The sequence below is a fragment of the Rhopalosiphum maidis genome, chromosome 3, assembly GCF_003676215.2.
Source record: "Rhopalosiphum maidis isolate BTI-1 chromosome 3, ASM367621v3, whole genome shotgun sequence".
Taxonomy (NCBI): Eukaryota; Metazoa; Arthropoda; class Insecta; order Hemiptera; family Aphididae; genus Rhopalosiphum; species Rhopalosiphum maidis.
The window spans coordinates 55,362,705-55,376,941 of NC_040879.1; the positions used below are offsets into that span (position 1 = coordinate 55,362,705).

Here is a 14,237-nt window from a genome sequence, read left to right on the forward strand (position 1 = left end):
GTCTTGCTGTTCAGTATATTAAATTGCATAACAAATATTTGAAATAGTTATAATCTAACCATAACATTCACTTACATATACACAATTATCATAATCACAAAAGATGAATGATGAATAACGCGGAGGCGTAATGATAAAGAATAAAACAATTGAACATTCACAACATTACTAAAAAAATATAAATACTATACCCAAAGTAGCCATAACAATCTGTCAAACGAATGAATAAGGGATCACTGTTGTTTTATAAATTATAAATAAAGGTAGGGCGTAGTCTTTAGCTTCTTGATTCCCATCGGATACATCTAAGATATATGCTTCAGTTCGTGGCAATGTACTCGCCCGACAATAGTGGCCGGGTACCTACTCGATTTAGATTACAGTGTACGTATCCAATTCTTATGTTCTCTAACTCACTAAATTACCAAATGTTTTTTATAAATATTTTTTCTATTTTATTAAAAAAAAAATTAATTTTTAGTATAAAAAAATACAAGTCCTATATTTGAACTTTTAACGAAATGTTTGGTGAATACTGAGTAACGGCGGATTGCGGATAGCATCATAATGATTTATGTTCTCACAGACGTGTGAAGGTAAGTTGTAATTATAGATATAGACCGAATACTCGAATACAGTTTTTGCATATCTAATAATTTAATAATAATAACTGAAATTATAATTGTTTTAAGTATATTACTACTTACAACCTATTAAATTCGGTGATTGATATTATATTATTATTGTATATAAATATATAATTATATTAATTAAGAAAACATTTTTTAAGAGTATTAGGGTTTATTAAAGATTTAAGAATTAACTCCCCCTTGATCTAAATCTATTATTTTTCCGAATCAAATGTGATTTTACAAAATTTACTAGATCAACAGTTTTTACTAACGTCTTTTAATATCAATTTTTCCGAAAATATTGCATTTATTATTATTATACTATTGTTATTTGATTATTATATCAACACACATATATATATATATATATATAAAATACAGTCATTTTCCTATAAATACCGTAAAAATATATTTAAAGTACCTATATAAATAAATAATATTTTAAAATTAATCAAAAATGTTATTGCATACAAAAAAGTTCATAATAATATAAAATACATACATTTTAAGTTCCTAAATACAATGTTTTTAAATTATAAGAAAATTGAATTAATTATCAATCGTTATTTATCGGTTAAAAAAGTAATTTCGTTCAAATTACTAAAACTTAAAATATCTATAAAAAATAATTGTCTTTAAACATTTATTAGATTTTATGATTTCAGTATGAATTACTTATGAAAATCTTGTATAGGTACAATTTTTAAAACTTAGATACAAAAAGAAACGTTTTTATGAATTTTTAGGTTTTAACTACAAAATAATTTGTAATCATTTGCGATTTTAGCAGAATTCATTAAAATTCTAACTTCAAATGCATAAAAAAATTTTATTTCGCCTATGATTTATTTTAAATAATTTTATACAGGTATAAGATAACTTTTGTGGAGTCTTGTATTAAATTTTTGAAAATTTTTACCCAGCGAATAATTTTTTATCATAATTATACAAAATTAACTGATAAAAATTAAAATATAATAACAAATAAAAAATTAATTTACGGGTGAATATTATAAACATTTGAGTTTGAAATGCTCATAAAAATTAATTTGGCTTTCCGGTAGATTTTTTTTTAAATACAGGTTGAAAAGCTAGTAAAAAACTTTGTATTAAATTTTTAAATCTTCATTATAAAAACAATTATTTCTAACTACAAAATAATAACGAACTTTAACGATTTTTATGAATATTGTTAAAATTCCAACTAAAACGCTTATAAAATTATTGTGACTAGTTTTTCGATACTTTTTAACTCAGAAATTATCAACTTATAAGGTGCTTTGTATTACATTTTCAAGCAATTATATCCAATAAATAATTTTTAATCGACATTTATAAAAAAAAGCTAAAAAAAATGTAAAATTTCGAATGCCTAGCTATAAATATTTTGAAAATTTCAAGTATTTACTGTTATTGAGCTGTTATTTACTCGTTTATTGAGTTACTTTAAAAACACAACATTGATTTTGTCGAAAATTGGATTTGCGTAAAATTTCCATTTATCCTTAATCGTTTATTCGTTTGTGTACTTTTTCCAATTATAAAAATAAGTACCTACTGAGAATTTTTAAGTTTGACCTCAAACTCTTTTAACGACAACTTTCGTGTACTCATTCACAAAACAAAAATAAAAACATTATGATACTCTTAATACATATTCATCGCTCTGCGGTACGCTTAGAATCTAAAATTATATATTGGGATTAGGGAATATCTATTATAATTGTCCATTTTTAAAGAGTTATAGGCAATATAAAATATGGTTAATACGTGCGTACAATCCGCGTGGTTGTATAATATAACGAATTATGACATTATGTTATAGTAAATAAGTAGATACGCACTAACGTACATACACATATACACATATTAGTTACTTAAAAAAAAAACTAAAGGTATTACTTTGAAAAGTTCAAATTTAAACAAAAAGCTTAGCCATATTTAAGTCCTTTCAATAAATTTCAGTGGAAATTATTTGATGTGTCATAAAAATTCTTATCACTTTATTAATTTCATATTTGTTGGATACAATCGACAAAATATGTACTAGTACAACCAATGATTATAAATAGTACAACATATAATAACCGTTCGCTACCAGTTTTATATTATATAAGTAAGGCTAATACTTATAGGTATTTCAGCATTTGCATATTTTTATTGATTGGTCAAAAAAATAGCTAGTTTACAGGGCCATTAACGGCGCTTCTGGTGAAATAAAAATTTGTGCCCCCACAAAATAAAAAAGTAAATGTTAACTTATTTATCTATAAGCATAATCAATACTTACTGTAAAGCTTAATTTTTTTTATTTTAATAATTGAAACAACAAAACTTTAATAATATTTCAAATTCAAATAAAGATAATAATAACAAAATTAATAGATTTATATTACCTACTTTGGTATACTCGTAACTTAAATGGAAATTTCTAAAATACACTACAACGTCTACAACATAAACAAGAACTATATAAAAATGTAAATAAAATAATAAAAATAATACAGTACATTTAATATAATTAGATAAAAAAATACTTTGGCCGTTTAATATTTTTATTTAATCTCAAGAACTCGACTATTAGTTTGTAATTTTGTATAGGTACTTGCTTTTCTAGTTAAATTAATAAAATATAAAATTATATATATTCTTAAAGGACATCACAACACTAAAAACAGGTTTTTGATTAGATTTAAAGTATGTCATTATCTAAGAAATAATATGGCGTGGGTGGTGGGTCTCACACTTAAACACTAATTATTCAATGAGATTCAGACATTTGAAAATATGCATGTGACGTCATAGAGCCGATGTCGGAACAGTGGCGTATGTTTTACGTGCAAAAGTGTCTAGATTAACACAACAATTATCAATCGTTAAATATAATATTTTTAAACTTTTTTTATGTAACCTTAAGTGTTTTTTTTGTGTTAATAATACTGGTGTGATTATAATTTTGATATACTTTTAAGTTTTTTATAAAAGATAAAACTATTATAGTCAATTTCGTAAAATTTGGTTTGCGCACAATACAATGCTAGTTGTGAACTCAATAATTTTACTAAATTATAATTTATAATATGTATGCAACAACAAATATATTCAATTTTAAATCACGCCATCGTCTTAAGCACATAAATATACTTCAGATTATGAAAAAAATTCTAAAATACAATTTTAAGTTATTAATATCATTGTGTAAATCAAACTACTTTTACGCGTAAAACATAGGCGGCTGTTTGGTCGTCGGCTCTATGACGTCACGCGGCTATCCATCTACTTATTCTACTCTCATTATTTTGTTAAATAATCATTTTTTTAACTTCGGATTTTAACCAAAACATTTTTCATTGTATTAACTACAATAATACACCAATAAACTCAAAATTAAAAAAAAAATTAGTGTTTTGATGTCCTTTAATAATCCAAAAGTACGCAAATTTGTGCATAAATTAAAATAAAATAATAAAATACAACGGGAAAAATAATACAATATTAATGCTAACAATTTTTCATAATCGTTAAATTTTAAATAAATTCTATTAGAATATTTACCTAATTACCTTGTTCTATTTTAGGCTTCACTGTTTCAGAGCGTAGATTAGGATAGCTCCGTAATGCGCGTTGTCATTCAATCGAATGTCGATTGTAAAATAACCAAATAATTGTTATTGTAATATAATAATACGATCGTGTGTGTGTATATTATATAGCTTATTTTAATACTTTAATATAATCTTTGAAAATATTATTTTGGTCGATTTAAAACTGATAACCATTTTATATACATATATCAAGTTGTTCCATTTTTATAATTGTTGGCCATGGGAAACGCATTAATATTTTTTACATTATTATAAATAAAATATAATATTCTTTTTACGATACCATTCAATAACAGCCATCGTCGATCGTCGTGTTTGAAAATTAATTTCTGTAGTAAATTTGTTGCTTAATTATAAAAATTAAGTGTTAAATATATAACATAATTAATGAATTAACACAGTATTAATCAGCTCGCATCTAATAATAGATATTAATGTATTAAAATATTTTGGCTTGGATTTTCAAATTCAAATTTTATGATATCAAATTTTGCGCCCCTGGCAGACGCCCACCTTGCCAGGCCCCGCTAGTTTATACCAAAATTTGTTTCATAACCTGACGATGTTGTATATGAAATTTTATTTTGCATATTTTTGTATATTATAGTATTTTGTACATTTTAAGAGCATAATTATGATTTTTAAGACTCGATGAATCGAGAATAACTTATTATTTATTTCACTCATAAAAGTTATTATGGCTAATTGAACTTATTAATAAAAATAGGTAAGATAACTAATCGTAATCGATAACCAGAAATGTCCATCATTAGTCCAGTCATTAAGTTTCAAAATTGGTGTTTTGAGGAATTAAATCGAAAAGTTTTGAAACTTTGCAAAAAGTTTCGTTACATGCTCCTGATTAACCAAAAAAAAGTCTAAAATAATATGCGGTGCACATATAATATGATAAAAATATTTAAATTATTTATAACAATATAGTGTACATCAATAATTATGTTTATTTATAATATGTTAATATATATAAAAAAAAAACTGTAAATATTGCGTTTTCTAGTGAACACGAGTGCGGCGTGGCGCGTCGTCAACTTGCCGCCTATACAGTAACATATAGTATTATAGCTCGCCGCGTCTAATATTATAACACAAGGATACATTTGCTCTTAACCTATTCAAGCTACAAAAATAAAATAACCAAACCATGTTTGTTCAAAATTTTGTCAGCTACATTTTTGTAAAGAGGTATTTTTGAGATAAAATTAGTATTTTCAAAAGTATTTTAAAAATACTGAGAAATCGCACATAAAATCCAAGATTACGGACACTTCCGGACCTCGGAGGGATGGCGACTTTTTTTTGGTTAATCAGGAGCCTATAACGAAACTTTTTGCAAAGTTCCAATACTTTCTGATTTAATTCCTCAAAAAATCGTTAAATGACTGGACAATATCAAATAATATGTGATATTATATTTTATCGTACCTATCGTACTCGTTAATCCTGATTCATACTCGTGTGGTGCGTTATTAAATTGATAAATTGGATAAATAATTTTTAAATTATGAAAGTAAAAACTTCTTACACTTTTTTTAAAGCATATTTTAGTATTTTTTAGGATATAACTGCATACATATTTTTTAGTGTTAAAGTACACCAGATATACAGAAGCTAAAGGTAAATAATAATAAGATCGGATATATGTAATAATATAATAATATGTATAATTGAAACGAATAACTATAGTGCTCCGAGGCGTAATATAAAACAACGACTGATTGTCCTACAGACTACTACATAGAGAGAATATGCTAGTTATACAAAAATGCCTATTCAGCGTCTGCCGAACTACAGTGTGAATAATTTTACTTATAATCTACATACTATAGGGTGTGTTGTTTACATTCAACATTTAGGTTTTTAGGGCATATAATTGTTGGCCCTAATTATAAGCTTTCTATAATAATTCATAAACAATTGAAAAATTTGTCTTTATATTTATAAGTATTGTTTGCTTGAGATATAAAAAATATAGATATAAACACTGGAGTAATGCAATACACAAGAAAAAATATAAGAGTGGCATAGCATATTTAAAACAATATTTAAAATATCTGTTTTATTCAGGCGCGTGCCCAGGATTTTTATTTGGGAAGGGGTTTATTCGCCTTATTGGGCTTAAATATTTTCCTACTTTCCTTACACAAGCAATTATCACTATTTTTTTTTTAAATTATTAACACATATTACATAATATAACAATATGTTAGATTATGTATTTAATATTTATAATTAAACACATATATATTCTGATATTCAATACAACTGTCACAGCAGCAAAATTGAACGGACTGAATTGTCCAAACGAGATTGTTGATTTTTAGATTTTTAATACATGATTTTTTTTTAGTTGTTAAAAATAATGTTTGCTGAGTCAAAATTCTTGAAAATGTAATATAAGATCCCACATGAGTTTTTCTTATATCTATATATAGAGATTTAAAAAAAAAATACGCATAATTTTTTTATACGCATTTATAGTTAAAGTTTTGACAGTTTAAAATCGCTTAAAAGTTTTGAAAATGAAATACAATTAAATACAAGAATAGAGTAGTTTATACTGAAACTAAATAATCTAAAAAATATATTATGACCATTATACTTTATAGATATTTTAATTATTTAAACGATAAATAAAATAATAATGTTAATTATTTTGATATAATTTAAAAACATTATTTTTGAGAACGAGAACGCCATACCCGCATGTGTTGTCTCTGTCTTACTAACGTACATCATAACAAATTTTCGTTCAGAAGAATACATTTTGTGTTAGCTTTAATATTACTATATTAGAGTAAATTTACCTATCAAATTTAAAGGTAAGACTAGTATCTACACACGATGACATATACTTTTATTGATATTATAATTTTAAAGTGAGTTATAAACATTTCAAAGTTGTAATATTTTACATAGCTATAACACTTTAAAATAATAATATTAATAAAAGTATATCAGTATATGTCATTGTGTAGATAATAGTCTTACCTTTAAATTTGATAATAGGTAAATTTACTCTAATATTAAAGCTAACAACACAAAATGTATTCTACTGAACGAAAATTTGTTATGATATACGATAGTAAGACAGAGACAACACATGCGGGTATGGCGTTTTCTTAAATTTTGTGTGTATACGATATCCGCCATAATATCAAACATTTTTAAATTTAAATAAAGTGATGCATTTGATTAATAAAATGGTTTTACAAAAAAATTATTGCAGTATATTCCCAAATATTTTAATTTTTCTTGGATTATAATATTTAATTATTCTAATTGCCAATTGTTGGCAGAAAGAGCATTTTCCATTTTCAAGTTAACAAGATTAAAAAAAATTAAATATAGAACAATTATTATAGGACTTAAGAAAATTAAATATTATTAATGATACAGCCATATAGGTATACTTAGTAAATTATATTTTGCAATTGATCAATTTCAATAAAACTTTATGTTACGATAATTTGCAAAAGAGAAATTTAAGAAAAAAATCTAAGTTTTTAGTAGTATACTGCAGTGATATATATACAACATTATGACGTGTATAATATAATATTTAATAAATATTGATTTATCAGTCTTTAGATATGTATATTTTTATGATTAGTATAAAATTATACAATTCTACAACCGTAAAAATGCCGTAATACAATTTTTTTAAAGTTTAAGTTGAAAAAGATCCATTACGTGTATAGTGTCCCGGGTCCTAAATCCGGGATGATGGTCCTTATAGGTCGATTTAATTTTTGCCAAAAACATAGCATTTATTTTTTTATTAGGTACCTATCTAATTTTTTTATGAATTTTATGCATTTTGAGCCTATGGATATTTTTTATTGATAAAAGAAAACTAAAAAACTTGAAAACTCCTTTTGATAAAGAAAAAAGAACCTCTCGATCGCCACTTCGAGATAATATAAGTCGTGTGAATATATTATTATTATTTAAAACTCATTAAATGACACGTAGCCTATATTATAATTGCGGCAGCTGCAAGTTTCTGTGTGTGTAATGTGTATGTGTGAGTGTGTGACAGTGGGGCAAGGAGTAACGACGGCTGATAAGAGAACACGAAAAACCAAAACCGTTTCGCTTTCGCCACTCGCCCTCCCACCACCCGATCATGCAATGTCCACATTTCCACAATAACACGCCTTAACAGTAGCAGCAGCAGCCGTCGGCCGTGTCGTATTGTCACTTACTACTTACCACTTAGTAGTTATTGTTTTTCTTTTATCGCATCGTAATATCGCGCTTCGCAGATCTACCGAATTATTACAACAATATATAACAATAATCATTTTACGATAGCAATTATTAATTGCATTTGTTGTTAATATTGTTATCATCGACAACCTATATTGCCGAATAACAACAATATCATAGATAATTGCTGTTTGGTGATTACCGTTTTTTCGCGTCGTTTGGACGAATCGTCCCGCGTACTCGGCGTTCTGCAGTCGTTCCGGAGTAGCCATCGTCGAAGTCAAACGAACAGCCGAGGCCAGAGACACGAAATACTGATCAACGTTGCTTGTCACCAGCAACCGTCCGCGTAAATTCGACAATGGGTAAGGACCAGAGCGCGCACAGTTGCGTTTAATGATTCGGTATCCTAACGTCAGTGTTCGCCATCTCCGGTACGGGTCGCAGGCCCATAAGCTCTTGTAGACTCGATATCCTTTGGATGGATTAACCTGTCCGGTTAGACATTGCTCTGCGATGTTTGGAGCAACGTAATCATTTATCAACGGTTTATTTTGATGGACGATCAGAGATCTAAATCTGATTGTATTCCTATTGTTTCTGAGCTTCACATTCGCCACATTCTAATTATACCAATGCTAACACAATGAAAGTCTACTGTTTTTGATGTCTATGATTATCAATATTGTAGGAAGTGTGTCACAATATTGGTTATACTGAATTGTTCTGAAGTCCACTTATCTTGTACACATAATAAGAGCATAGAACTACAGGTTCAGTTCAATGTTCCTGCAACTCAAAGTCTATTGAGTCAAAATATGACTAATACCCAAATTCACCTAGTTTGTTACGACTACCACAATCTTAACAATATCCACATACTATGTTTCAGGACTCAAATTCATGATTACAAAAATGATTATTATTAGTTTTCTTGATATTTATTCTAGTTAAAAGAAGTTTAGCAGTCTTACTCTGATGTTGTTGTAGTAATTACACTTTTAAAGATTTAAAATCTGTTTACTTTATTTTATAGTTAATTTTTATTTACTAAATATTGTTATCTACTGAATATTGATGAAACAACAAAAGGGCTGCTTAAACATAATTTGTTTATATTTTATATCATATGTTAAAACACTATACAAAGAACTAAGTATGATTTGTTAATAAGTAAAAACGTAGTCTATGTTAACGAGGAAGTAGTCAATTTTGATTATGCTGGATAATAGGATTATGACGTATCATTAAACATGGTAGATCTCGTATAATAGGAAAGTAAAAAATATTCTATTAACTGGTTTAATGGTATCTTTCAATACCTTCTATAATTTTAACTGTATTAGGCATTTATACTTTTATATGAATGTTTAGTATATTAAGGATAATATTGCTGTTAGTAATAATTTACATAAGTTACTGTTTTTAGTTAGTATGAGTATAAATATAATAAATGAATTAGAATAAAATGTCTTGTACGTGACAACGAATAAATAATAAAAATTTGCTAATTTACAACATTAAAACTTTAAACAACAGCTAATAAAACTCATATTAACCAGAAATATTAATTTGGTATCTTAACCGTGAATATTAAAGATACAACATATAGATAATATAGCTAATATTTTTACTATAAAATTGGTTGTTTATATTTGTGCCACACTTTTTATAATATCTTCATAAGTAAGCTTGAGACAAAATTAAAGAGTTTTGATTGGTTACTATATAATCAGATGTATAATATTATGCTTGTATGATTTTTGTCAATATATTATTTATTCATAATGGATATTATTCATATAATTTAATTTTTGATGTGCCTAGAAAAATAAATTCTTTGTTATCCTTTCACAGGATCAAATAAAAATTGGGATGTATGATTAATTGTTAAAGCTACAAAATTAGTTAAAATACAAAAGCTAGGAAATGGGTATTAATATTATAATATTAAGTTTATAAATTGTGTTTGTTTTGTTGTAAGATAAATTACTTTTTCAGCATATTTTTAGCTTAATTTAGCTCAAATATTGACATTATCTACTAAATTATTAAACAATTAAATTTCTAAGAGCTTTCTTGCATAGAGCTATGCAAAATATAAACATTTATTCATGTTTTCTATAATATAAAATAAATAATTGTCATGTATGATCAGTGGCGTAAATTGGGCTAAATTGTTAGGGTTGCAATCAGTTTCTAGGTTAGACAGACTTGTGGGGGGCTTTGCCCCCCACACCCCCCTAAAATATTTTATTTTATTCTAGATTTAACATTACAAGTACATAAATTCAACAAAACTATTTTAACCTTAAACACATATTGTATCTATTGGCAATTAGTATTATGAATATACGCTATAAATAGGGTATATAATTACTTACTGTCAATAAAATATTTATAATTTTCTTAAACAATATATGAGTACATTAAAAAAAAACAATTTTTTTATTTTATAAAATTTATATTTTAATAACAGCTGCCATTTATATTTTTTGTGTAATATAATACCTAATACAATATAATATATATATATACATTATAGGTAGATTTAAAATATTAGTTGGTTTTTTACTGAGGGAATAATATCATTTACTGCAGTAGTAATCGGCGGCCTCTACATTCTGCGGCAGCACTGAATTTTTCTATTACTAAATCTTTATCTATAAGAGATGATCTTTCACGTTCAATTTGCAAGATTCCAAGACTGTTTAATCTTGATTGTCCCATTGTGGTTCTTAAATATGTTTTTAACCTACGTAAACAAGAAAAACTTCTTTCGCATGATGCGGAGTTAGTTGGTATAGTAATAAATAATTGTATCAAACTTGTTAATGTTGGAAATCCAGCTTTATAATTTTCTGATGCAATGAAATTGATTTTTGATTGCACATTACTTTGATTATGTACAGCTTTATACATCCTATTTAAAATTTTTGTTTCTGCTTTAAGATTATCCTCATCAAAACCATACATTTTATTTATTTCTTTAAAAGAATTATTATTTGGAGTATCATTTAAGAGTATGTCTTGCATACAGTTTAAAATATATAAATTATTTTCTTCAAACCTTTCACTCATGTCATTTCGTTAAACATTGGTTCTCAAAATATAAATTAGTTAGTTTATTATTATATTGATATTTCAATTTTTTGATAATTGAAATCGTAATTTTTTGGAGTCGCAAAAAGATACTCTTGCGACCCTATGATATTTTCAGGGGTTGCAAGTGCGACCCCGTGCGACCCCCAGTTTACGCCACTGTGTATGATACCAAATAGTATCTGTGATTTTTTTATGTTTATCTTTTTTTAAGCAGTAATAGTATGTTTGGTTCTTAAATCATATACTACTTGTATATGATCTAAGGTTTGGTTATTATTTATTTACAACTATATAAAATAATTATTTTGCGTTATAAATTTAGCTTTATAATAAAATATTTAAATTATGTACAATGTATTAATTTCTGATGCTTTTAATAAAAACTAATTATATATAACTAACTAATAAAATATATGTTGTAATAAACTTCAAGTTCTTTCTTTTATTTTTTAATATATTTTATATTAAAATAACAAATCAATTATAAAATATAAAACAATCACTGCTAAGTAAACAAATACAACAAAACATTAAATATTTACTGGTTATTGCATTTCAACAAGATTTATTTAATAAACAGATAATGGGTGGATAAAATACCATCTGAACCAATTTTAAACAGATGATATTTATGGTTTATGAAAGTAGTGTCTTGTAGGAATAAATTGTTATATTAATATTATACATTATATAATTTTAAATATTTACAATTCAAATTAGCTGGGAATTTTTGTGGTTTTGTGTTATTAATTATCTCCTGGTTTTTATTCAGTTTATTTAAGAAGGAATAAGTTGATATTTTTAATAGCCACAATTAACTTATTTATGAATAACATAAAAATAATCATTATCATTGTTAAATAGTTTTATTTTTTGTATTGTATACAATTTTAGTTTAATGTTCAAAATTCATAGAAATAATAGGTTAAAACAAAGATTACCAATTGTTTTAATTGACTAAAGAAATGTTTTTAAACTTTTTATTTAGTATTTGAACATAAGTTGGTTATTTAAATTCATATTTTGGTTATAATAAATGTATTTTTTTATACCTCAACTTTTAGTTTATTTAAAACACATGCATATTATATGAACGATTAAGTAATATCTAAGGCAATAACTATGAGACTTATTTAAATATATTGATTATTCATGAAGTTCTATAAATTTTATAATTTTTTTATTTAATTTAATATTTATAAATGTTTATTTTTTCTTTGATAGATATTTATTTACTCATTAACAATATTAGTTATAAATCAATTAAAATGTAAATAGAAATAAGAATTTTTTGATTATTTCTCAATAAATAGTTTAAATTTTAATCTATTTAAAATTTGTTATTAATATATTTATAGCCAAGTAGAAAAAATGTAATATATTGTATAAAAAAAAAAATATAATATTTTTATTTAAAAATATTAAATATATCTTGTATAAAAATTGTGAATTATAATTTTTCAGGGGGATTTTACAGTTATTTCAAGAGTCTATTTGGTGAAAAAGAACTAAGAATTTTAATCTTGGGCTTAGATGGCGCAGGAAAGACTACAATACTATATAGGTTACAAGTTGGTGAAGTTGTAACTACTATTCCAACAATAGGATTCAATGTTGAACAAGTTACTTATAAAAATATTAAATTTCAAGTTTGGGATCTTGGAGGTCAAACATCCATTAGGTAATATTTTATATTAATGTTAATTACTTACAGAAGATTTCTTGAATTATATACAATAATAATAATAGGTAAACCTATTCTAAGATTATAAATTGATGTGCATCCATGAACTCTATACTATTATAATAAAACTTTATCACTTATATTTTGTATGGTTTTGTAAAAAAATAATTATTCATATTTTATTTAATGAAAAAAAACAATACTATGTTGTTATTCCAGAAATGGGTGTTTTAATGAATTATAAGAAAAGTATATAAATTAAAACATATTTGTATTAATTTTTGTTTCACTTGTTTTATAGGCCATATTGGAGGTGTTATTATTCAAATACAGATGCTGTAGTATATGTAATTGATTCAGTTGATCGAGAAAGAATGGGTATAGCCAAAGATGAATTGATGTATATGTTGAAAGTAAACTATTTAAAAAAAAAATTTTCATATTAGTTTAATAGTTCTGTCAATAAAAAAATGTTTATGGATTTATAGGAAGAAGAACTAAATGGTGCTATATTAACAATATTAGCCAACAAACAAGATGTTGAGGGTTGTATGAATGTTACTGAGATACATCAAGCTCTTGGATTAGACTCTTTAAAAAATCGAACATTCCAAATATTTAAAACATCGGCCAAAAAAGGTATAGGACTTGACGAGGCTATGGATTGGCTTTGTAATACTCTACAAAACCATAAATAATAAAATATTTTGTTTATTCTATTTCTTTGTAATTAGAAAATTGTACAAATTAAAATGTTATAACGTTTAATTATGTCCTCTCTATTTAAGGAAAATGTTAATTCCATTATAAAAAGTTGGCTACTAAATTTTCAGCTGTGATATGAATCTTATTTTATACTCCACAGCTAGTTTTTTTTTAAAAATTACAAAAATTGTTTAATTATTTACTATTGACTATTATATATTATTAATAAAAAAATATTTTGGTAGAGTAATACATAAGTTCAAATAGTTCAAATAA

At 25.3% G+C, this 14,237-nt stretch overlaps 1 protein-coding gene across 1 annotated transcript; it reads left to right on the forward strand.

Annotated features, from left to right (window-relative positions):
- The first annotated feature begins 8,380 nt into the window (after positions 1-8,380).
- On the forward strand, positions 8,381-14,024 carry LOC113555686 (ADP-ribosylation factor-like protein 1). Its single transcript, XM_026960196.2, has 4 exons — positions 8,381-8,832; positions 13,037-13,253; positions 13,558-13,669; positions 13,745-14,024. The coding sequence occupies exons 1-4, from the start codon at positions 8,829-8,831 to the stop codon at positions 13,952-13,954; spliced, it is 543 nt and encodes a 180-aa protein (XP_026815997.1). The 5' UTR covers positions 8,381-8,828; the 3' UTR covers positions 13,955-14,024.
- Positions 14,025-14,237: the final 213 nt, after the last annotated feature.